We start from the raw sequence: 24,815 nt of genomic DNA, 5'->3' as shown, positions 1-24,815 counted from the left end.
TCTCTTTTCAATGTGCTGCTCTTTCTTCATCGCTTAGTCGATGATGTGCCATCTTGAGCATATAACATTTTTAAGAGCTGGGAGCACATGAAGTGTGTCTGCCGAAAGCATTCCGACAACTGAGAGGGTTGATGTCCGTGATCTTGTTATAAATTGTTTGTAAGTATTGCGTGACGTGCAAAAGTCACCATCACACGGGTCTCGCTTCCAAAGCTTGTAAAGTCTGGTCTTGCGGGACGTCAAAGTGTCTTTCTGAGAAGATCACATCTCGACCCAAGATGTTTTTGTTATAACAGAGAGATATCGTTACAGTATATTTTGATAAAGTCAGTCATTGTCCAACTCTCTATATCCTAATACAGGGTCACGGGGGTCTGCTGGAGCCAATCAGAGCCAACACAGGGCGCAAGGCACATAAGTTTATATAGTCCACACATACCGGTAACAGCATTGTGTGATTGGTCAGTCGTAGGCCCCGCCCTCCCCTAAGGCCGCCTCTGCAGTTGAACCAGATTTCCAATCCAAGACATTTAGATGGGCCAGACGTTTTCGGCAGCCGGTAAGCAGCAGGTAATTACACCTTTTAAACCAACACAACTGAATACAGTGGAACCTCGGGTCACGAACGTCTTGGAACACGTACAAATCGGGGTTACAACCAAAACGTTTGCCAAACTTTTGCATCTGTTCACAACCACACACTCGGGTGACGAACAAGCCAGGTTCCCTTCCAGTTCGTACACGCCAATGATTTCCGCATGTGTTCAGTATCTCCCTGTGCATCGAAAGAGAGTGAGAGTGAGAGAGGGAGAGATGAGAGAGAGAGAGAGAGAGGGAGAGCATGCCACGAGCACGTGAGAGTGAGAGAGAGAGAGAGAGAGCATGCCACGAGCGCAAGAGAGAGAGAGAGAAAGAGAGAGAGAGAGAGAGAGGGAGAGAGAGAGAGAGAGGGAGGGAGAGAGAGCATGCCACGAGCACAAGAGAGTGAGAGTGAAAGAGAAGGAGAGAGGACTGAACGCGTAAGGCTGAGAAGGCAGTTAAAGAATACACCGGGCTTGTTTTTAAAGAGACTGATTCTAGCATTGTTTTAACCTCGTATTTAATGAAGACTTTTTTCTATTGGATTTTAACCTGCATTTCACTTCTGTTTACAGCGATCAGTTCGTAGTGTGCATTGTTACAATGTTACTTTTCTTGGTGGTTTATTAAATTACAGATTTTTCAAATGTTCATTTTTTTTCCCTGTGCTTAAAACTCATTAAAAAAAAGTGTTTACAGCGAGCGGTTCGTAAGGCTGTAACGTGAACTCCTGCAATGTTAGTTTTCTCTGTTCAAGGTTTTCTCAGAGTTATTCAATGTTTTTACATTTAGTTTACTATTACACTGTGCATTGTATGATATAATTAACTATTTTTGTGCTTAAAAATCTTTAAAAAATATATATTTACATACAGTGCATACGGTACGGAATGGATTAATTATATTTACATACAATCCTATAGGGGAAATGACTTCGGGTTACGGCCAAATCGGGTTGCGACCAGAATTTTGGAACGGATTTCGGTCGTGACCCCGAGGTTCCAGTGTATATTGAAAAACAAATAAGGTTTATTCATTGTTTCCCTTTAAATTGGGTAAAATCTGAAACAAGCACATTGAAAAGTTCATTAAAAATAATGCTAGAACTGAAAAGAATTGAAGGTAGGAGCAACACTTTTTTTCTACTTTTGAAATATGAAAAAATAAACATTTTGGTCATATCTGACCATGCCACATAAAATCAATCAGTATCAGCAATAATATTTCTTTACCTTTTGAAAATAAAACAAAATTTTTGGTCATATATGACGCAGTCACATCACAAAGTGCATTGAACAGAATAAAAAAGTACTATCGATGGTATCAAAGCTGGTGGCGCACAAACCCATGGCAAGTGATAACACACGTGAAACCAACGTCTACGGCACACCGAGGGCCCACCGGCTCGTGTTAAATTGTCACACGTGTGACACTAGCAGTGCTTCGTTTGTAAACACAAAGGTGCCGCTACACACACGTTATGTATGGATCAGATTTGAGGTGCTCTGAAGGTATATAGAGGCCGAGAGTCCCAGTGCTACATGTTTTGTTTATCTGATGAAAACACATAAAGTTTAAAATTTGAAATTGAAAAACCGTCAAGTGTAATAATAAGCGAGGAGAGAGTGTGGCGAAGATAGAAAGAGGACTTTGAGAAACTGATGAATGAAGAGAACGAAAGAGAGAGAGAAGAAGTTGGATGATGTGGGGATCGTGAATCAGGAAGTGCAATGGATTAGCAAGGAGGAAGCAAGGACAGCGATGAAGAGGATGAAGAATGGAAAGGCCGTTGGTTCAGATAACATACATACCTGTGGAAGCATGGAGGTGTTTAGGAGAGAAGGCAGTGGAGTTTTTAAGAAGATTGATTAATGGAATCTTGGAAAGTGAGAGGATGCCTGAGAAGTGGAGAAGAAGTGGACTGGTGGGCCGATATTTAAGAATAAGGGGGATGTGTAGGACTGCAGTAACTACAGGGGGATAAAATTGATGAGCCACTGCATGAATTTATGAGAAAGAGTAGTGGAAGCTCAGTTAAGAAGTGAGGTGATGATTAGTGAGCAGCAGGATGGTTTCATGCCAAGAAAGACACCACAGATGTGATGTTTGCTCTGAGGGTGTTGATGGAGAAGTTTAGAGAAGTCCAGAAGGAGTTGTATTGCGTCTTTGTGGACCTGAAGAAAGAATATGACAGGGTGACAAGAGAGGAGGTGTGGTATTGTATGAGGAAGTCGGGAGTGGCAGAGAAGTACGTAAGAGTGGTACAGGAAATGAACGAGGGGAGTGTGACCGTGGTGAGGTCTGCAGTAGGAGTGACGGAGGTGGGATTACATCAGGGATCGGCTCTGAGCCCTTTCTTATTGGCAATGGTGATGGACAGGCTGACAGATGAGATTAGACAGGAGTCCCCGTGGACTGTGATGACATTGTGATCTGTAGTGAGAGTAGGGAGCAGGTTGAGGAGACCCTGGAGAGGTGAAGATATGAGAGGAGAGGAAAGGAATGAAGGTCAGTAGGACCACCAAGACAGAATACATGTGTGTGAATGAGAGGGAGGTCAGTGGAATGGTGAGGATGAGGGAGTAGAGTTGGCCAAGGTGGAGGAGTTTAAATACTTGGGATCAACAGTACAGAGTAATGGGGATTGTAGAAGAGAAGTGAAGAAGAGAGTGCAGGCAGGGTGGGATGGGTGGAGAAGAGTGTCAGGAGGGATTGGTGACAGACGGGTATCAGCAAGAGTGACAGGGAAGGTCTACAGGACGGTAGTGAGACCAGCTGTGTCATATGGGCTGGAGACGGTGGCACAGGAGACAGAGCTGGAGGTGGCAGAGTTAAAGATGCTAAAGTGTGCATTGGGTGTGACGAGGATGGACAGGATTAGAAATGAGGACATTAGAGGGTCAGCTCAGAAAGGACAGGTGAGAGACAAAGTGAGAGAGATGGCGTTGGTTTGGAGAGATGCTGGGTATAAAGAGTGAAGGGTGCTAAGGATAGAGCTGCCAGGGAAGAGGAAAAGAGGAAGGCCTAAGAGAAGGTTTATGGACGTGGAGAGGGGGGACATGAAGGTGATGGGTGTGACAGAACAAGATGACAAAGACAGGAAGATGTGAAGGATGATGATCCGGTGTGGTGACCCCTAACGGGAGCAGCCAAAAGAAGAAGTATAATACTAACTCTTTACTCATTACTCAAAGCACTTTGCCAACTTCACGCAATGGAGGACGCAGTACGCAAACCCATCATCTCCTTATTGAGAGGCAGCGGCTCTGCTATTACACCACCTGCGCTATACTGCATAGCATTGTGCTTGATAGTTTAAAATCACAAAACGCAGAATTGACGAAATCGAAGAATATTAACTGGAGGTTAATAATGAGTTGTACGTTCTACAAAAATAGTTGTTATGTAGTCCCGCAAAGCCATCAGTGGTTACTGTGATTGAGTTTTTGAGAAAATTCCTAAACTTTTTACTTGTTTTCATCAAAGCAGTCTTTCAGATTCGTTCTTTGCTTTGAGTGTCAATGGCTGGTCTTCGTCCTCGTAACAGCTCACGATTCCGCAGAATCGAAGTGTGTGAGCGGAGGGCCAACCAGTCGTATGGTGAGAGTGCTTATCAGTAACGAGGCACTCATTGAAGTAAAAATTAGATTCATTTGGGAAAACCCGCGTTCACACTCACCTGATGAAACTGGAGTGAAGCTAAGACTCAGCACCCACCGGATTACAGAATCGTTTAATATTGTGAAGAAAACTCAGACACACAGGGTTGGGGATTCCGTCCCCGTATTCTGTAAACCACAGTAAAAGGTGTTCAGGTTTGTAAAGTACAATTGACAAAGAATGGCGGTGACACGGACAAATTTATAAAGTAATAATGCTGGGAGGATGATGTGGGGAATCTTGGGACGGTGGTGACGTCACCTGTAAGCGACCGGAGGTGAATTCGTAATACAGACGTCTGGATGAGGCGTTTGACACAAATTCAAGGTGCCGTAGGAGTTTAGTTCTTCGTCTTTCCTGTTAAAATAAAGAGAGAGGTGTTAACACGTTGTCTTAGTCCCCATCTTGTGGTTTTGCGCCGCTCATTGGGTCCTTTAGCTGCCCCCTAATCGCTCGTGTGTGACAATATGTACAGTCGTGGCCAACAGTTTTGAGAAGGACCCAAGTGTCGGTTTCCACCAAGTTTGCTGCTTCAGTGTTTTTAGATCTTTGTGTCTGATGTTTCTTATGGGACACTGAAGTAGAATTACAAGCAGTTCAGAAGTTTCAAAGGCTTTGATTGGCCACTAGCTGAAATACCCGGTGTTGCCTGGGAGGAAAATAAAGTTTTTGGTTTTTTTTTAATTATTTGAGAAAAATATAATTTAAAAAAAAAAAAGCACACTGTGACACAATAAGGCAGGTTTCAGGCAGCCGCCCGTATAATATGTCCTGGCTGCCCCAAACCGAGTCTAAAACAGAACTGATTAAACAAGGCAAGATGGTGGCTTTAAAGGCCCATATAGGAAGTGACATCATCCTGGGGGACCAGAACCAGAAATGATGTCTTCGGAACTGGAAGTGACATCATCCAGTGCATAGAAACTGGGAGTGACATCATCGAGGGTGCTGGAACCGGAAGTAACATCATAGGAGGTGCTGGAACTATGGAACCGGCAGTGACATCATCCAATGCGTCGGAAACGGAAGTGACACCATTGAAGGAACACACCCCCAAAACAGAAGTTGCATCATAGAAGGTGCCGGAATTGGAAGTGACGTCATCGAAGGCACCAGAACTCGGAGGGATTTCCCGGGAAGGGTCTACAAGGAACTGAGAAACACAGTCAGTGCACCCCGCCGCCCCCTGGTCTGATGTGGTATTACAATTACTTGAGCCCTTTAGCTGCCCCTAATCGCTTGTGTGTGAAAATACAACTTTATAAATAAAAATAAATGAACAAACAATGAAGACTCACTAATGTGCTTGTATTGTTCACTGAAGTGCCTTGTTATATATATAAGGTTTTAGCTAATATCTAAAGCAGGGGTGTCCAGCTCTAGTCCTGGTGGGCCGCAGTGGCTGCAGGTTTTCATTCTCCCCCTTTTCCTAATCAGTTTTCACTGCTGATTAATTCCCTTTCCCCTTCATTTTAATGGCCCTGTTTTTAAGGATTCAGTCCTCTGAATTTAATTTTTTCTTCATTAAACAGAAATGAGATGAGACAGATGACCAGATAACTGGAACGTCAAACTCCAACCAGTTTCTTAATGAGAAGCCAGTTCTTGCTGTTAATTAAAGCCATTACTGAATATTATAATTTGTTGCTGCTCTCATTCGGGCCACAGCAGACTGTTGATTTTCTGTTGTCTCAAAGGCCACCATCAAGATGTTTTGGTGACCTGAGCAGACCAACATGACCGAGACCTTCACCTTTCTTTATTTTCAGGTGAGCTGATCTCGTTTTGTGTCTTCATTATTGTTTGGCTGCTCATTAACTCTTTTAGGGTTAATTTTTTTTTGTTTCTTATCTCCCAGGGCTGAATATTTTTCCAAAAACTAACATTTTTTAAAACAGAACACAAAGCAATTGTTTAACATATCAAATCAACAACAAATATTTACTTTTGACAAATGTTCCTGTCTTGCATGTTGTATGAGCCTGCATACTCTATGACTTCACATACATTTTACACAGCAAAGTCTGATGTCGCTCAAAGCAGCCAATTTCAGCCATTGCCACATTGCACTGCTTACAATACGTGTTGCTTTGGTGCCTACTTTTCAATTGTCTGTTGCTGCACTTTCTCACATATATTGTTAGTGTGTACTGTAGAGAGACAAGTCACCCTTTTGCCATTGTGCCATTCCACTGCCACCAAGTTTTCTGCCCGCATGAAAACCGTATTGTCATCACTTTTCATCTTCTGAAACTTTATGCATGGCATTATAGCCTGGCTCACCCCATGGGATTTGCTTCTGTTTATTACAGAAGTGAATCAAACTTTTCAGCAGCACGTACCTATCACCATGCTGCATAACCTGTCCAAAGCCACCAGGGGACAAAGCACGTTTGGACCAATGCTCCCTGAAGTTATATCACCAGTTCTGTCCCATCTCTATTTGTAATACCACAGCACGCTTCATCTCGTCTTTTGTTGTGGGTTTACACTTTGAAAAACGAGAATGCGATGCAAACGCAGCCCGTGATTCAAAAAATGTCTCTGCCTACCTGTTTATCTCAAATGACGGTAGCTGAAAAGCAGCATCAGGAGATAGCAGCCTGAAGTACAGCAGCTGGTGATCTGTCGTGTCCAACAGCAAGCCACGCCATCTTGTGAAGTCCAGCAGCCAGATCGGCTCTCAACGGATCAATGTCTGTGTATTTATCCCACGCGAACCTTGCTGTAGATGCATCGGCTGCGTGAAGGTGCTCAACTGGCAGCAGATCTGCTGGCGCGGCATCGGCTGGTGTTTGATCAGCTGATGCCGGCTCCTCACTCTCTTGCTCGATCTCCTGATCACTGTCAATAAAATCCGATTCTGAAAAATCAGAGTCCGACTCCGCGATAATGCGCAAAACATTGTCTGCCGAGTGTTTTCTTTTCTGCACTCGCTTCGCTCCCTTGTCACATGTCGATGCCATCTTGCCATTGTTTACATTTCGCATCTCACGCACACGCTAGGATTAGTTGGAGTCAACGAGTCTAGCATTCCTCCAAGCACAGAGGGAATGCCTGTGACGTGACAGTGAGATTTGTCGCCATTAACAGCTGATTATCGCCCTCTATCCCTGGATGTCGACTTTAGTCGACATGTGCCTTCAACCCCTCCTGTCGACAAAAGTCGACATCCACCCTAAAAGAGTTAATATGTGATTTAAAATTCAGGTCAGAGTCACGTCAATTAAAACAAAGCCCAAACAAGTGAATCAGCAGCAAAAACGGCTCACTAATTAAGAAGATGGTTAGAATGAAAACCTGCAGCCACCGCGGCCCACCAGGACTGGAGTTTGACACCCCTGATCTAAAGGTTCTTAGGACTTCCCACCCTTGAAACACGCCACCTAACGTTGTCCATGTCAGAAACAGGCTGCGTCCAAAGTGATTCCAGCAATTTTCAGTGATTGTCCTTGTGATTTATTTATCGATACGGCAAAAGCCAAACGAGCCGGAATTGGTATCATATTATAATCAAATGGCAAATCTGTTGGAATCAGTGGATTGAAAACGTCTTCTCCTTTTGCACAGCCAGTTAGAATTGTCGCTTCTATAATATTGTGATATCAATTTCTAACACAACTGTCGGTTGCTTTTTACAGAAATGTTCCGAGCGTCCATTAATGAATGAAGAAAAATCGCAAAGAGAGCCGTTGAATCCCCAAAAAAAATAAAAAAAAGGATGTTTACGGTAGTTAAAAAATAAAGTTGCTTACTTATCTTATAGTCGGGGGGCCAGGCCCCCTTGGTGCATTTGGTACCCAACCCCCCACTTGTGGCCTGCTAGGCCCGCAAAAACCACAACTTTCTTGAGATTTTAGTTTATAATTTAAAATCAGAATAAGAATCTGAAAATCTAACAGCATCACATTAGTTCTGAAAAGAATGATACCAAACATATATACAGTGGCACCTTGGGTCACACAAACATCTCTGAACACGTACAAATCGGGTTACAACCAAAAAGGTCGCACAAACTTCTGTATCTGTTCACGACCACACACTCGGGTGACGAACAAGCCAGTTTCCCTTGCGCTGATTTCCACACGTGTTCAGTCTCTCCCAGTACATTGTTCTCGGTCAGACGTGCGTACATTCAAGGTTACAATTCTTGGTTGTTTATGGTTAGTTTTTGTATAAATTACGGATTTTTCAAATGTTCATTTTTTTCTTTCTGCTTAAAACGCATTAAATAAAAGTGTTTGCAGCGAGCGGTTCGTAAGGCTGTAGTGTGAACTCCTGCAATGCTACTTTTCTCTGGTCAAGGTTTTGTCAGTGTTATTTAACGTTTTTACATTTAGTTTACTATTACTCTGTGCATTCTATGGTATAATGAACTATTTTTGTGCTTAAAAATCTTTAAAAAAATATATTTACATACAGTGTGTACGGTGTCAGGGATGCCAGGGGCAACAACCCGGCCGGGATGCCATGAAGGACCGGAAGAGGGTCAAAGCCCACCCTGGATCACGTGGGGGCCAACTTCCTGGTTGCTCTGGGGACATGGAAGCCCTACCCTGTAGGGTCCCGTGGTCACCGCCAGGAGGCGCCCCAATGCCTTGGGGACCTGTTGCCCCAGCACTTTCGCCACACCAGGAAGTGCTGGGGGGAAGACTTTGGACGACACCCGGAGAGCTGCCGGGAGAACAGCCGGCACTTCCGCCACGCTGGCGGAGTGTGGGAAGCACCTGGAGCTCATCCGGGTCGTGTATAAAAGGGGCCGTCTCCCTTCATTCAAGGCTGGAGTCGGGAGGCGGGAGGACAAAGCGTGAGGAGTGTGGAGGCGGCCCGAAGAAAGGCATTTGTGGCCAGGGGTTTTGGGGGAGTATTGGGGTTGTGTGCACTATTTGGACTGGGTCTGAGTGACCAATTATTGTATATAGTATTGTAAATAAACGTGTGGTGGTTTGATGAACAACATGTCCGCCTGTCTGTGTCCGGGTCGGCTCCACAACGGTCTGGAATGGATTAATTGTATTTACTGTGAAACGGGACCCGGACACAGACAGACAGACATCGTTTTGCACCCAACACACACATTTATTTACACGACCACTATATACAATATTTACAGGCTTTAGTGCACGTCCCAGTGCCTCCAGCACCGATCCCCCAAACGTCCGGGCCTTTCACAGTTTCTTATGCCTTTCTTCTGGCCGCCTCCAGTCCTCTCTCCGACTTCCGCTCTCTAATGCAGGGAGGTGGCCCCTTTTATTCCACCCCGGATGGGCTCCAGGTGTTTCCCGGCACTCCTCCTTGGACACGCCCCTGTGTGGCGGAAGTGCCGGCTGTGCTCCCGGAAGCCCTCCGGGTGTCTCCTGTCTTCTTCCCCAGGGTTCTTCAGGCACCGGGGCGCCGCCTGGCGGTGGTCACGGGCCCCCACAGGGTTGGGCTTCCAAGCCCCCTACCCGAGGCCACCAACAAAACCAAGGCGGTCGCCCCCTCGTGGTCAAGAGGCGGCACCAACCCTCCTCCGGTCCCCTCGAGCGTCCCGGCTGGGCTCCACCCCCAGCCGCCTGTGACATTACATACAATCCTATGGGTGAAATTAGTTCGGGTTGCGAATTCCAGTCGTGACCCCAGGCTCCACTGTATGTAGGTTTTGAAAATAAGCCCAATTTAAAGCGTGACAAAATACGTCACATAAAATCGTTGCACTTTTAGTCTTAGGATTTTATATATATATATAGAGTTGATATAAACGTCTTCATCCCAATAAAGAGGCATAGATAGATAGATGAAAGACACTATATAGATAGATAGATATTTTATTAATCCCCAAGGAGAAATTCACATACTCCAGCAGCAGCCATCCATCCATCCATCCATCCATCCATCCATCCTCTTCCGCTTATCCAAGGTCAGGTCGCAGGGGCAGCAGCTTAAGCAGAGAGGCCCAGACTTTCCTCTCCCCAACCACTTCTTCTAGCTGTCCCGGGGGAATCCCAAGGTGTTCCCAGGATAGCAGGGAGACATAGTCCCTCCAGCGTGTCCTGGGTCTTCCCCGGGGCCTCCTCCCGTTGGACGTGCCGGAACACCTCACCAGGGAGGCGTCCAGGAGGCATCCTGATCAGATGCCCGAGCCACCTCATCTGACTTCTCTCGATGCGGTGGAGCAGCGGCTCTACTCTGAGCTTCTCACCGTATCTTTAAGTGAAAGCCCAGACACCCTGCGGAGGAAACTCATTTCAGCCGCTTGTATTCGCGATCTCGTTCTTTCGGTCACTACCCATAGCTCATGACCATAGGTGAGGGTAGGAGCGTAGATCGACTGGTAAATTGAGAGCTTTGCCTTACGGCTCAGCTCCTTTTTCACCACGACAGACCGATGCAGAGCCCTCATCACTGAGGATGCCACACCGATCCGCCTGTCGATCTCACGCTCCATTCATCCCTCACTCGTGAACAAGACCCCGAGATACTTGAACTCCTCCACTTGGGGCAGGATCTCTCCCCCAACCCTGAGAGGGCACTCCACCCTTTTCCGGTTGCAGCAGCTCCAGCAGCAGCTTACTGATAAAAAAACAATATTAAATTAAAGAGTGATAAAAAAAGCAGTCCAAGTTAAATAATGCCAGGTGGAGAGTGCCAGGCAGGTCCAACAGTCTATAATTTATGCACAGAGTCAGGATTTGCAGTGTTGGCCCTTCTTTCTTTTTCAAGACCTCTGCAGTTCGCCCTGGCAGGCTGGCAATCAACTTCTGGGCCAAATCCTGACTGATGGCAGCAGCCCAATCTTACAGAATCAGAATTGGTAGGTTTTTGCCTGTCCACCTGCCTCTTGACCACAAGTTCGCTATGGGATTAAAGGTCTGGGGAGTTTCCTGACTATGGACCCCAAATTTCGATTGTTTGTTCCCCGAGCCACTGAGTTCTCACGTTTGCCTTCTGGCCCGGTGCTCCGTCATGTTGGTCACTAAACTGTTCTTGGATGGTTGGGAGAAGTTGCTCTCGGAGGAGGTTTTGGTCCCATTCTTTATTCATGGCTGTAGTCCATGCCATAACCAGCTGCCGTGTGTGTACTGTCACTTTAAAAAAACAAAACGTCCCTGTATCATAGAGCACTACCACCGCCTCTAGACACACACCGACACGACACTGCATTGTGGGTTCAGCTGAACGCTGCTCAGCTATGTGGCGTGTTGCATTCATGGCCTGTACTACTGTAGGAATTTATTTCTGAGCGCTCCAGAATGTGTTCTTCGCGATTTTTCTCTGCGTTGATGGGCTGCGTCACTTGGAGGCTGCTTCTGGGCTGCCATTAGAATAGGCCGGCTCTAAGGTATCCAGGCTAACATTATAGACTTTCACTTGTAATTCTCTTTGATGCCAGTGCGCCCACCCAGCTCCTCCTTGTTTTTTTTTTTTTTTTGATATACTGTGTTAATTCCCAAAGGTGCACGGTGGCGCAGTGGGTAGCACAGCTGCCTCGCAGTTAGGAGACCCGGGTTCGCTTCCCTGCGTGGAGTCTGCATGTTCTCCCCGTGTCTGCATGGGTTTCCTCCCACAGTCCAAAGACATGCAGGTTAAGTGGATTGGCGATCCTAAATTGTCCCGTGTGTGAGCTTGGTGTGTACACCCTGCGGTGGGTTGGCAGCCTGCCCTGGGTTTGTTCCTGCCTTGCACCCTGTGTTGGCTGGGATTGGCTCCAGCAGACCCCCGTGACCCTGTGTTAGGGTATAGCGGGTTGGAAAATGACTGACTGAAATCCCAAAGTGAAATTGTCTTTTACTTGGGTGACCACAGGCTTTTTGTCCTTAGGAGACTGCGTTCCTTCAGTATAGGCAGTGTGGAAGATCAGCCTCGACACAGACAGACACCAAGACGCCGAATGTCCAAAACACACGCTTTTATTATTCTTTCACGCACACAGCACAAACACAGAGCACAAGACCCCCATAATACTCAGTCCATCTATTCTTCTGCCGCCTCCACTCTTCTCCTGCAAGCTCTGTCCGCTGCCGCCCGACTCCGGCTCCCTGAATGGAGTGAGGCGGACCCTTTCAGGTACTCTCTGATGATCTTCCGGCAGCACATCCTGGTGTGGCGGGAGTGCTGCAGTCCATGGCTCGGGAACCATCCAGGCGCCCCCTGGCAGTGGCTACAGACCCCCACAGGGTTGCGCTTCCCAGCTCTGTACCCATGGCCCGGATGCTATCCAGGGATGCTGCCCTCTTGCGTGCCAGGGAAGATATGGCCCCTCTCCTGGTCTTTCCCTTCTCGAGGTGTCCCAGTAGAGCAAGTTTCCTGGTCGTCTGCCACAAAAACAAATTCATATGTATCACTAAAAAAGAGCACATTGTTCACGAACTGCCCATCACTTGGTCTGACCAGAACCAAAGAGTTAAAGGGTTGGCAGAGAAGGGCTGAGAGGCAGAGGGACTTGGAATTAAGAGGTGTGATGGACTGCGGGCATCAGCGAGCCCCAAACCCCGACAGGAAAACGCAATTACAGATTCACAGGTTCAAATAAAGGGTGGCTTATTGACCGGACTTTTCCGACCAGTAACAAAAGCACAGAAACGCAGGTTTTCTTTCTCCACCATTCAATTCTTTCCCACAATTCCTCTCACCACCGCACTTCCCTCCTTCTCCAGTCGAGTGTTGCCTCTCTACATCCCAGCTCCAACTCTCCTGGCATGTGGTCCCTTTTATTAAGGACCCGGCAGTACTTCTGGTGCCAGGGCCATTGCCCGATGGTAGCACTTCATACAAAAGTCCATCACAGCAGGGGGCTTGTCTCCCTGTTTGCAGCACCCAGGGACCCCAGCAGGGCTCCTCTACCAGACTACATTTCCCAGCATGCCCTGCTGGCTTTTCACTGGGTACCGATATCCAGTGCTGCTGCCCTCTAGTGTGCTGGGGGAATAACAACACCCCCCCAGCGATATCTTTTCTTTTCAATGGGCTGTCCATCCCCATCTAATATTAAAGAATAAGTAATAAATAAATCTAAATGATCTTAAAAAACAGATATATAACTAGTAACAGAGTAGTGTCTTTATATACAACTAGGCGTCCCCCACATAGTATTGAAACGGGACAAACTTTAAAAATTAGTAAATGAAAAGGCATCACTGGCTAAGCGAAGGCAAGATGCACTCCAACATGTGGCGACAGGTAGAGCAACTCCCCACTCCTGACGTCACGTTTCCCCCTCCCCTTGGCCCGCAGCCTCTGCCCCTGTATGCCCTGCTGGTTTTCCACTGGGTACCGATATACGGTGCTGCTGCCCTCTAGCGTGCTGGGGGAATAACAACAAGCAATATCTTATCTTTTCAATGGGCTGTCCATCCATCCGGGTCTGCTCCTTCTGTCCTCCCTGGCCGGGATGCTTATCTGCCTACTTGGAGTCTCCCATTCTGGCTATGGAATCATCCCCTCTACTGGCCTAGGATGCCCGTCCAGCCCATGTGGCATCTACATGGCAATCACAGGCCATGATTAATAGCAGGAACAAAGGGGATAGACGGATAATGCAGGGTCGATCAGACGCACATTTTCAGCAGGTAGACAATTTGAAATGCCTTATTCAATTACAGTTCATCCTATGAACGGGACAGTGAAGGTGAGAACATCAAGGCAGCATGGAGTGAATGGCAGAGAGTAAGGGTAAGGAACATGTAGGCCGAAAAATCTACAAGAACTGAAATGAGAATACAGAAGAGGATTTTGGATGCCTTGCTGAGTTGGAAAGTGAGGAACGTGGACGAGAGTGACAAAGATCAGAGCGCAAATCGTTGAGATGATGATGTGTCCTCACAGGACCGGGACAAGTCGGAAGTGGACCTTTGTATCAGTGAATCCGCAAATGGGGCAAACACCAGAGGTGCAAGTAACTCGTATTACAACACCTTCGCGTCCTGCCCCAGTCCAGTTCCATACTGTAAAAGCAGCCCAAAGTGTCACTTTGTCACAGAGGAACAACAGAAAACGTTCTTATAAAACTCGAAGTGCGCAGTTTCCCATTCATTTTTCAGTTTGAAACATTTTATGCCGTACTTAAGTGCAGCCCTCCGTGTTATTCTGCCCAACACAGATGGTGATTTTGACTTAGGACTGGCAGTCTGAGTCCTTGAAATTGACCCAAACTCAAACTCCCCAGAGCTTATCCAGTAAGCTCTCCTGCTCAGCTATTGATTCTAAAAACTCCGGCGGGCACCGGTCATCAACACCGGCCGTCCATCTGCTTGTGTCGATCACCAAAACACAAATCAAACCAGCGTGTCAGGGCACACAAGTATTTAATTACAACTGTCAGCTGTCGTCTGTACCTACGAGAGCCTACCGAGAATCACAATACGGCCCTGACGGTGATTGGGAGGCTATGGAGAAGGCCTGTCACAGAGAAAAGGTTGAGGGGCGCCTAGGAGAGGGAGAGGAGGGAGAAGGGGCTGAAGAAGGAGACTCGTCAAGTCAGTTACCAGCCAGGAGGAGGCAGAAGGACAAGAAGGTTCAGGAGCAGAGAATTGAATGGTAAATTTGTCTGTTCATTTTCCCTTCTTATGTCATCACATCCTTATCCAGCTGCAGTCCGACTGACCCGAGCGCTTCAGACACTATGAGGCCCCAAACCTTTTTGTATTCGTGTGAGAGACGCCTTATCTATTAATACCTCTTGTGTAACTGCACAATTAAATAATTTACTAATTGGAGTCAATGGACACTTTTAATGTTACTCGGGACGTTGTGGGTCGGTGGGGGGAGTACTTCGAAGACCTCCTCAATCCCACTAACATGCCTTCCAATGAGGAAGCAGAGCCTGGGGACTCGGAGGTGGGCTCTCCCATCTCTGGGACTGAAGTCACCAAGGTGGTCAAAAAACTCCTTGGTGGCAGGGTCCCAGGGATGGATGAGATACGCCCGGAGTTCCTCAAGGCTCTGGATGTTGTAGGACTGTCTTGGTTGACACGTCTCTGCAACATCGCATGGACATCGGGGACAGTGCCTCTGGATTGGCAGACCGGGGTGGTGGTCCCCATCTTTAAAAAGGGGGACCGGAGGGTGTGTTCCAACTACAGAGGGATCACACTCCTCAGCCTCCCTGGATAAGTCTATTTGGGGGTCCTGGAAAGGAGGGTCCGTCAGATAGTCAAACCTCGGATTCAGGAGGAACAGTGTGGTTTTCGTCCTGGTCGCAGAACAGCCTTACCCTTAGCAGAGTCCTGGAGGGTGCATGGGAGTTTGCCCAACCAGTCTAATGTGTTTTGTGGACTTGGAAAAGGCGTTCGACCGTGTCCCTCGGGGAATCCTGTGGGGGGTACTCTGGGAGTATGGGGTACCGGACCCCCTGATAAGGGCTGTTCGGTCTCTGTACAACCGGTGTCAGAGCTTGGTCCGCATTGCCGGCAGTAAGTCGAGCCCGTTTCCAGTGAGAGTTGGACTCCGCCAGGGCTGCCCTTTGTCACCGATTCTGTTCATAACTTTTATAAGCTTTGATAAGCGGAAGAGGATGGATGGACTTATAATGTTATGGGTTTCTTTACCTAGAAAATGGATTCATCTTATTTATTTTCACACAAAAAAGGTGACTTCTGAAAATGCACACAATGCACACATATTTACGTATATATACGGCTGGGGACCCTACCCATTCGGGACACCCGGAAGGACCACGAGAGGGACAATACCACCCCTGTGCCACGAGAGGTCAGCCGCCCTGGTCTGCAGTGGGGCCACAGGAACAGAGCTGGGAAACTCATCCCTGTTGGAGCCCGTGGCCACCACCAGGGGGCACCTAGAGGATTAAGGAGCCCTGGATTACAGCACTTCCACCACAACCAGAAGTGCTGCTGCAAGTAATTCCAGGAGTACCCAGAGTGCTTCCTGGTGTGGCGGAAGTGTCGTCAGAAGACTATCAGGAAGCACCTGGAGCACATCTGGGGTGTTGTAAAGGAGATGGACAGCACTTAGAGGGGTGGAGGCAGAATGAAAGTGAAGAAGAAGACGACAAGAACTGTGAATGGTGGTGATTGAGGCAATGTGTTGTGTGAAGGAACTAAAAGAGAGAATAAACGTGTGTGTCGTGTGACATTTGGTGTCCATGTCTGTCTGTGTCTAGGGTTCAAGTTCACAATGTATAGTGAAAGATCAGACTCAACACACTTAAAAAGGTTTGGGGCAGCCACCCGTATGTTATCCCTGGCTGCAGTGGGTTGATTTGGTATATAGAAGTGTCTTGGTTGGAGTCTTCAAGGGTGGGTCAGACAGGTTTTCTCCATGGCTGGTCTGCCAAGACAATAGAAGAAGGTTTAGTGCACCCCACTACCCCCTGGCATGGCGTGAAATGACCTTCACTTGGTCCATACAACGCCCTCCTACTCGCACGTGTGTGACTATATATATATATATTGTGGAAGATGACCCGGACACAGACAGGCAGACACGTTCAAATCACCCACAACACGTTTATTTACAACCATATTTACACAAAGTGCGCACTAAACCCCTAAAGTCCCCAAAGTCCTGGCCAACCAAAAATGCCTCACTTCTTCAGGCCGCCTCCTTGTCTCTCCTCCCAGACCTTGTCCTCTCTTCTCTCCCGACTCTAGCCATTGTATGAAGGGAGGCGGCCCCTTGTACGCTCCCCCAGATGTGCTCCAGGTGTGTCCCGGCAATCTTCCACCGACACTCCCCAGTGTGGCAGAAGTGCCAACTGCGCACCCAGAAGCACTCCGGGTGTCCCAGCTCCTCTTTCCCCCAGCACTTCCGCCAAACCCGGGTTAGAGGTGACATAGAGGTCGCCGAGCCTCCCTGCAGCGTCCCCTGGTGGCCCCGACATTATCCAGCAGGGCTGTACAGGAAAACTCCAATGTCCATGATGCCCTGCTGGAATTCGGGGCATCTCCATGTCGCAGGGATGGCTCCCTCTGGAGGTATTGGCCGGGATGAATGTCCGGTCATAGTCCACAAAACGTACAGAGAAAGAGCAGGAAAACTAGGAATCCTGAAGTCAAGTGGATTCACTGCACGTTATCATGCAGTACAACGTTACTGGTATTGCATATTTTCTGTTAATCCAATAAACTTAATGTCACTGCTGAAATCCTACTGTCTCCATAAGGCATGTCAGATATTAAAAGGAAAGCTAAGTCAATGAGAAACAAAAATCCAAAGAATTAAGAGGGGTTCCCAGACTTTTTCATATGACTGTATATTGTCACAAAAGCAGACCACAGACATAAAAAGGTTTGGGGCAGCCACCTGTATATTGTGCTTTTGCCTCAAATGGGTTGAAATTAATTGAGATGATCACAGGTTCGAGTCCAAAATGGAAATGAATGTAATAGGACAAGATGGCGGCTTTAAAGCCCGGAACCAGAAGTGACGTCATCACTGGCGCCGGGAACAGAAGTGACATCATCCGTGAGCACCAGGACCTGGCGAGATTTCCTGTGGATGGTCTGCAGAAGATTAAGAAAGAGTCAGTGCAGCTCACTAAAACATATTTTAAAGCAATTGGACTGTACCCAGTATATGTGCAAAGTCTTGGAATGGTGTTCTCATTGGAAAATATGCTGTATAAATTATATGTGTGTGTGTGTGTGTGTGTGTATATTGTCACAGGTGGCTGGGGGTGGTACCCAGCCGGGATGCCCAGGAGGACCGAAGGAGGGCTTGCGCTTCCCCCAGACCATGTGGGGGCGACCGCCCTGTTGGCTTTGGGGACCACGGGAACTGAGCTTGGAAGCTCAACCCTATAGGGGTCCATGGTCACTGCCAGGGGGCACCCCAATGCTTATAGAGCCCTGGCCGTGTCTGCGTGGGTTTCCTCCGGGTACTCCGGTTTCCTCCTACAGTGCAAAGACATGCAGGTTAGGTGCATTGGTGATTCTAAATTGTCCCTAGTGTGTGCTTGGTGTGTGCTGTTAGAAGGAAATCCTGGGACACCCGGAATGCTTCCGGGTGCTCATGCGGCACTTCCGCCACACCAGGAAGTGCCGCCGGAAGGATTGTCACAAAGCACCAGGAGCACATCCGGGTGATTATAAAAGGGGCCACCTCTTTCAGGTCAGAGAGCCGGAGTCGGGAGGAAAAAGACGGAGCTTGGGAGGAGAGGAGCAAAGGTGGCAGGAGAAGTCCAAATGGGAGAAACGGACTGATTAAAGGTGTTTGGTGCACCGCCACTGTGTTGTCTGCTGGACCTGTAAATAAAACCGTGTGTGTTTTCAGGACATTCTATGTCTGCCTGTTTGTGTCTGCCTAACTACAGGGTCACAGGGGTCTGCTGGAGCCGACCCCATATACTGTCACACACGTGCGCATGGGAAACAGCTAAAGGGCCTAAATAATAGTAATTCTATGCCAGACCAGGGGGTGGCAGAGGGTGCAGACCATACACGGAATGGGAAACCCCACTTGGTTCAACGATGCCAACTTGGCCAACGTCAATGTCACTTCCGGTCAAGAAGACGACATTTCCCATTCCATCTTTTCTCAGTATAAGTCAGTTCTGTTTTGGACTCTGCTCTATGAACATCGCTCATTTAAAAATCAACTTTTGCAGCCGGGAAAACAATACACGGGTGGCTGCCCCAAATCTTTGTGATGTCTATGACTCGTTTGTTGGTCAATACACACATATATATATATATATATACTGTATAAGAGAATTGAATATATACAGTACAGGTAGAGAACTGAATACTAGTGGACTTGCAGAAGTCTCAGACACTCCTTTTTTTCATAAATACTGCGTCACTAAAAATCTTTGTTCGGAAAACACCGCAGTGCTCAGATGTTCCTAGGAAATGAAAGACATAGCACTGATATCTGTTGTGTTGAAAGGAGAGTCCATTATTATAAAGGTTGAGAGGGGGTCCCAGACTTTTTCATATGACTCTATAAAGCATATAAGGACAATACGTTCGAGAGGAAACGTCAACGACTAAGCAAAGAAGAAAGAGCAGCGCGGAGAAAAGAGACCCAAAAGCATTGGAGAGAAAAAAAGGCAGATAAGAGATTATGAAAGCAGTGGAATTCGAAAGGCTCAAACAAACGATGGCGCGATACACATGCAGAGAAAGGTAAAGAAGATGAAAGCAGAAAAATTTGAAGGTATTGTAGCGTCCCAGCCAGGTTGCGGCCTTTTTGGTTTTAAGTGACTGTTCGGTCCGATTGAGGGAGGGCGGAGTACAGCACGGAAGCGGTAAGTGGGGGGCAGACCCGGGGAATGAGGAGTTGGAGAAGGTGCTAGAAAGTTTTATTAGGGGATACGAAGTCAGCGATTGTTCAAGTTAAACTTTTGTGACACTTTATCACGTCAGTCACTACAGTATCAAAAAAAAAAGATAGTAAAGATCGCATTAGCGCAAAGAAGGGGCCTGAGTTGCCTCGAAAGTGTGCATATTGTAATCTTTTTAGTTAGCCAATTAAAGGGGTCATTTTGCTTGGCTTTTCTCTACACAAACAAAAGGAAATTATTCATCAGGACCAGGTGTGATTGAAAAATAGCAGGACAAGCGAGGTCAGAAATAAAAGGCAAAGAGTGGAGTCTTTTAGCATTCGCATCATTGATGCACAAAACGCAGATTTACACGATAATAGACCACACGCTAGGAGAATCTGTTGTCCCAAACAGTTAAAGCAACGACAAGTTGAATTTCAAAGAAAACACAATTCGGTCAGGTGTGTATTGGCGATCACGGAGAAGCGATGCAAATTCTAACAGGCGACAAGAAAGGTAATGTGTGTATTGAAGAACATGAGACACCAAAGGAGATCGTGGTAAGCCATTGTATTAAAATGTTTACCGTGAGAACAGCGTTTGCTATGACAATCAATAAATCCCAGGGACAAACATTAGAAAAAGTCGGATTATTTATTAGAGAAACAGAAACAACATTCACTCACGGGCGGTTATACGTTGCCGTGTCACAATGTGTCTCCAAAAAATGGAATCAAAATTCAATGCGATCTTGAAGAAATGGTAATTCCAAATATTGTTTTTAATGAAGTGTTAAAGTAAAAGTGCAAATAATGACATTGAAACAATTCCAAAGAGAGAAAAAAAAAGCTTTTAAAACTATATATCCGATTAACCAAACACAGGGGTTGGCAAGTGAAGCGAACAGAAGGCAGAGCCCCCTATTTTATTAAAAACTAAACTCTCGAGGTCTCTCAGTTCTCCATCCAAAGCAAAAAGACAGAATGGATGTGTCTTTTCTTATTGGTTTTATATATATATATTGTCAGGGATGCCAGGGGCCATGACCCGGCCGGGACGTCATGAGGGACCGGATGTGGGTCTGTGCCCACCCTGGATCACGTGGGGGTTGCCTTCCGGGTTGCTTTGGGGGCCACGGGTTAAGAGCATGGAAGCTCCACCCTGTAGGGGCCCGTGGTCACCGCCAGGAGGCGCCCCAATGCCTTGGGGACCTGTTACCCCAGCACTTCAAGATTTAGGACGGCGCCCGGAGAGCAGCCGGGAGGACCGCCGGCACTTCCGCCATGCTGGGGCGTGGCCAGAGGAGGAATGCCGGGAACACCTGGTGCTCAACAGGGAACCATATAAAAGGGGCCGTCTCCATTCATTCAGGGCTGGAGTCGGGAGGTGGAAGGACGAAGCTCAGGAGAGCTGTGGAGGCGGCCCGAAGAAAAGGCATTGTGAGGCCAGGACTGAGTGTTTTGGGGTCTTAGTGACCATTATTTGGGTCTGTGTGACCATTGAACTTATTGTTGTAAGTATATTGTAAATAAACGTGTTTGTGGGTGACATGAACGTGTCTGCCTGTCTGTGTCCGGGTCAACTTCCACAATATATATATAGTGAAGCCACCGGGGGGGCGACATACAAACCCCCTAACCCGGACACACACAGGCAGGACACGGGTTCAACACAGCAGCCGGGTTTATTTACAGTTTTAAAGTGCACAAAACACCAACACCACAATATGCAGTCCCTTCTTACCGCCAGTCCATCCACCTCCACTCTTCCTCAGGCTTTGTCTCCTTCCTCCCGACTCTGGACATTCAATGGCGTGAGGCGGCTCCTCTTATTCAGGTCCCGGGAGGGTTCCAGGTGGCCCATCAGCATTACTTGGAATCACTCCTTGGTGCGCTCTGTAGGGCTCTGCAGCTCCCCCTGGTGGCCCCCATGGAACCCAACAGGGCTTCACCAAACTCCAGCTCCCAACATGCCCTGCGGGAATCTGTGGTGCCAACGCCGCCCAGAAGGGCTGCCCTCTAGTGTCCCAGGAGAGGTATCGCCTCACCAATGCCCTCTCCCCTGGTTGTTCCACTATGTCGGCGTCCCAGCCATGTAGTGGCCATGGATCGCCCATCACAAAATATAATGCCCATCCGATGCGGCTGTGCCTGCGTAGTAGTGAAACAGGACAAACTTTAAAAATCAATAAACAGAAAGCCGGAGGCGAGGTACACTCCAAAACGCAGAGGTGGAGCGACTCCCCACTCCTGACGTCCCGTTACCCCCTCCCCTCGTCCCGCAGCCTCTGCCTTGAATAAATCGCTCCAGCAAGCGAACTCTGATTCTTAGCGCGATGAGAGACGTCTCAAAATCAACCGGAATGTTCCAGCAAATCATAGAATAAAACCCGATCTAAATCCGTTAAGTAGTTCTCTCGTGAAAAACAGACAGAGAGACAGGACTCCAGATGAGGCTTCACCACTGTGTTATAAAGCTTTGAGCAGAACCTCCTGGGACTCGTACTCCACACGTCAGGGCGCTATAATCTACACTTAATGACCCATAATAACAACATAAAAGCAAATTGAAATCTCTCATTCCTAGATGTATTCAGACCCTTCATTCAGCACTTTTCAGAGGCCCCTTTGAGTCTTCTTAATACGCCTCTACAGACTGGAGTCCTGGCTGCAGTTTTGGTCTCCAATCTACAAAAAGGACATAACAGCACAAGAGAAGGTCCAGAGAAGAGCGACGAGGCTGAGTCCAGGGCTACAGGGGATGAGTTATGAGGGAAGATTAAAAGCTGAGATTAACACTTGCGTTAAGTTTAGGTCTTATTAAGTCTGAATATACGGGGTGGGCCATTTATATGGATACACCTTAATAAAATGGGAATGGTTGGTGATATTAACTTCCTGTTTGTGGCACATTAGTATATGTGAGGGGGAAAACTTTTCAAGATGGGTGGTGACCATGGTGGCCATTTTGAAGTCGGCCATTTTGGATCCAACTTTTGTTTTTTCAGTAGGAAGAGGGTCATGTGACACATCAAACGTATTGGGAATTTCACAAGAAAAACAATGGTGTGCTTGGTTTTAACGTAACTTTATTCTTTCATGAGTTATTTACAAGTTTCTCTTTGTTTACAGCCATTGACATGTCGCAGAGGTTAACACGTGAGGAGCGGATAGAAATTGTGTTGATGTCTGGTGAACGCAGTAACCGGGTCATTGCAGCAGATTTCAATGCAAGACACCCTACGAGACCACCCATCTCCCATGCTACAGTTAGCAAACTGCTTGCTAAGTTTCGTGAAACTGGTTCAGTGTTGGATTTGCCAAAATGTGGACGCATGAAAACTGTCACTAATGAAGAAACATCAGTGGCTGTCCTAGCTTCATTCAGCAAGAGCCCACAGTGTAGCACTCGCCGCATGTCACTGGAGAGTGGCATTAGTCGAACATCCCTTCGGCGGATATTAGCTACTCACAAATGGCACCCTTACAAACGCCAGCTACTGCAGCATCTCAACGAGGATGACCCCTGAATTTGCAGAATGGGCAAAACAAAAATTGGAACAGGACCCTCAGTTTACGCAGAAGATTTTGTTCAGTGATGAGGCAAACTTTTATGTGAATGGTGAAGTTAACAAACAAAACCACCGCTATTGGTCTGACACTAACCCACATTGGATAGATCCCTCCAAGACTGTTGGAACAAAAAATTGATGGTATGGTGTGGTATATGGGGTACAAAGATAGTGGGGCCATTCTTCATCAATGGAAACCTCAAGGCCACTGGATATGCAAAATTGCTACATGATGATGTGTTTCCCTCTTTATGCACTGAAGCTGGCACGTTCCTGAGTTTTTCCAGCAAGATGGTGCACCACCACATTATGGGTGTCAGGTCCGAGCATTCCTAGATGAACAGTTTCCTGGAAAGTGGATTGGTCATCGTGGGCCAGTTGAATGGCCCCCAAGGTCTCCCGATCTGACCCCCTTAGACTTTTATCTTTGGGGTCATCTGAAGGCAATTGTCTATGCTGTGAAGATACGAGATGTGCAGCACCTGAAACTACGGATACTGGAAGCCTGTGCTAGCATTTCTCCTGCGGTGTTGCTATCAGTGTGTGAAGAGTGGGAGAAGACAATCCAACACAATGGGCAGCACATTGAACACATTTTATAAGTGGTCAGAAACCTGTAAATAACTCATGAAAGAATAAAGTTACGTTAAAACCAAGCACACCATTGTTTTTCTTGTGAAATTCCCAATAAGTCTGATGTGTCACATGACCCTCTTCCTATTGAAAAAACAAAAGTTGGATCCAAAATGGCCAACTTCAAAATGGCCACCATGGTCACCACCCATCTTGAAAAGTTTCCCCCCCTCACATATACTAATGTGCCACAAACAGGAAGTTAATATCACCAACCATTCCCATTTTATTAAGGTGTATCCATATAAATGGCCCACCCTGTACAATGGGAGGTCTGAAAACCGAAAGTAGGCCTTAGGAGAAGGATTTAGGAGTCATAGTGGACTCGACAACATCAACTGCCAGACAGTGTTCAAAAGCCAAAAAGAAGATTCACAGAATGTCAGGTTATATAGCGCCTTGACGTGTGGAGTACAAGTCACTGGAGGTTCTGCTCAGGCTTTATAACACACTGGTGAGGCCTCACCTGGAGTACGGTGTGCAGTTTTGGGCCCACCAGACATAACAGCACTAGAGAAGGTCCAGAGAAGAGCGACTAGGCTGATTCAGGGCTACAGGGGATGAGTTATGAGGAAAGATTGATGGAGTTGAGACTTTTAATCATTTAATGTCAGTAAATGTAAATAATTACACATAGGAAGTAAAAATGTGAGGTCTGAATACACAATGGGGGGTCTGAAAATCGAGAGTCCACCTTATGAGAAGGATTTAGAAATTGCAGTGGACTTATCAGTATCAAGTGCCAGTGTTCAGAAGCCATTAAGAAGGCTAACAGCATGTCAGATTATATAGCGCCTTGAGGATGGGCAGGATTAGAAATGAAGACATTAGAGGGTCAGCTAGGGTTGGACGGTTGGGTGACATTTAGAGAGGCGAGATTGCGTTGGTTTGGACATGTGCAGAGGCAGATGAGTGGTATATTGGGAGAAGGATGCTGAGGATAGAGCTGCCAGGGAAGAGGAGAAGAGGAAGGCCTAAGAGAAGGTTTATGGATGTGGTGAGAGAGGACATGCAGGTGACGGGTGTGACAGAGCAGGATGACGAGGACAGGACGATATGGAAGAAGATGATCTGCTGTGGCAGCCAAAAGAAGAAGAAGAAGTAGCTAAGAGACTTTGTCTTTCTTCAGAGGTTTCATTTAGCCGATGTGCTCACCTCAGTTGTCTA

At 47.1% G+C, this 24,815-nt stretch overlaps 1 protein-coding gene across 2 annotated transcripts in view; it reads left to right on the top strand.

Moving 5' to 3' along the window:
* LOC120516800 (ethanolamine kinase 1-like) overlaps positions 1-24,815 on the top strand; it is a 200,984-nt gene that overhangs the window by 3,998 nt on the left and 172,171 nt on the right. Inside the window, exon 1 of one of the 2 annotated variants that reach the window (XM_039738754.1) lies at positions 14,668-14,754. The exons of the other annotated variant lie outside the window; for it this stretch is intronic. Coding sequence (XP_039594688.1) covers positions 14,752-14,754 — 3 coding nt within the window. The 5' untranslated portion in view covers positions 14,668-14,751. Of the gene's footprint in view, positions 1-14,667; positions 14,755-24,815 lie in introns of those variants that run through there. 2 annotated transcript variants of the gene reach the window in all.

This window comes from Polypterus senegalus, chromosome 1, assembly GCF_016835505.1.
Source record: "Polypterus senegalus isolate Bchr_013 chromosome 1, ASM1683550v1, whole genome shotgun sequence".
Taxonomy (NCBI): domain Eukaryota; kingdom Metazoa; phylum Chordata; class Cladistia; order Polypteriformes; family Polypteridae; genus Polypterus; species Polypterus senegalus.
This window is presented reverse-complemented; position numbering and strand designations above follow the sequence as displayed.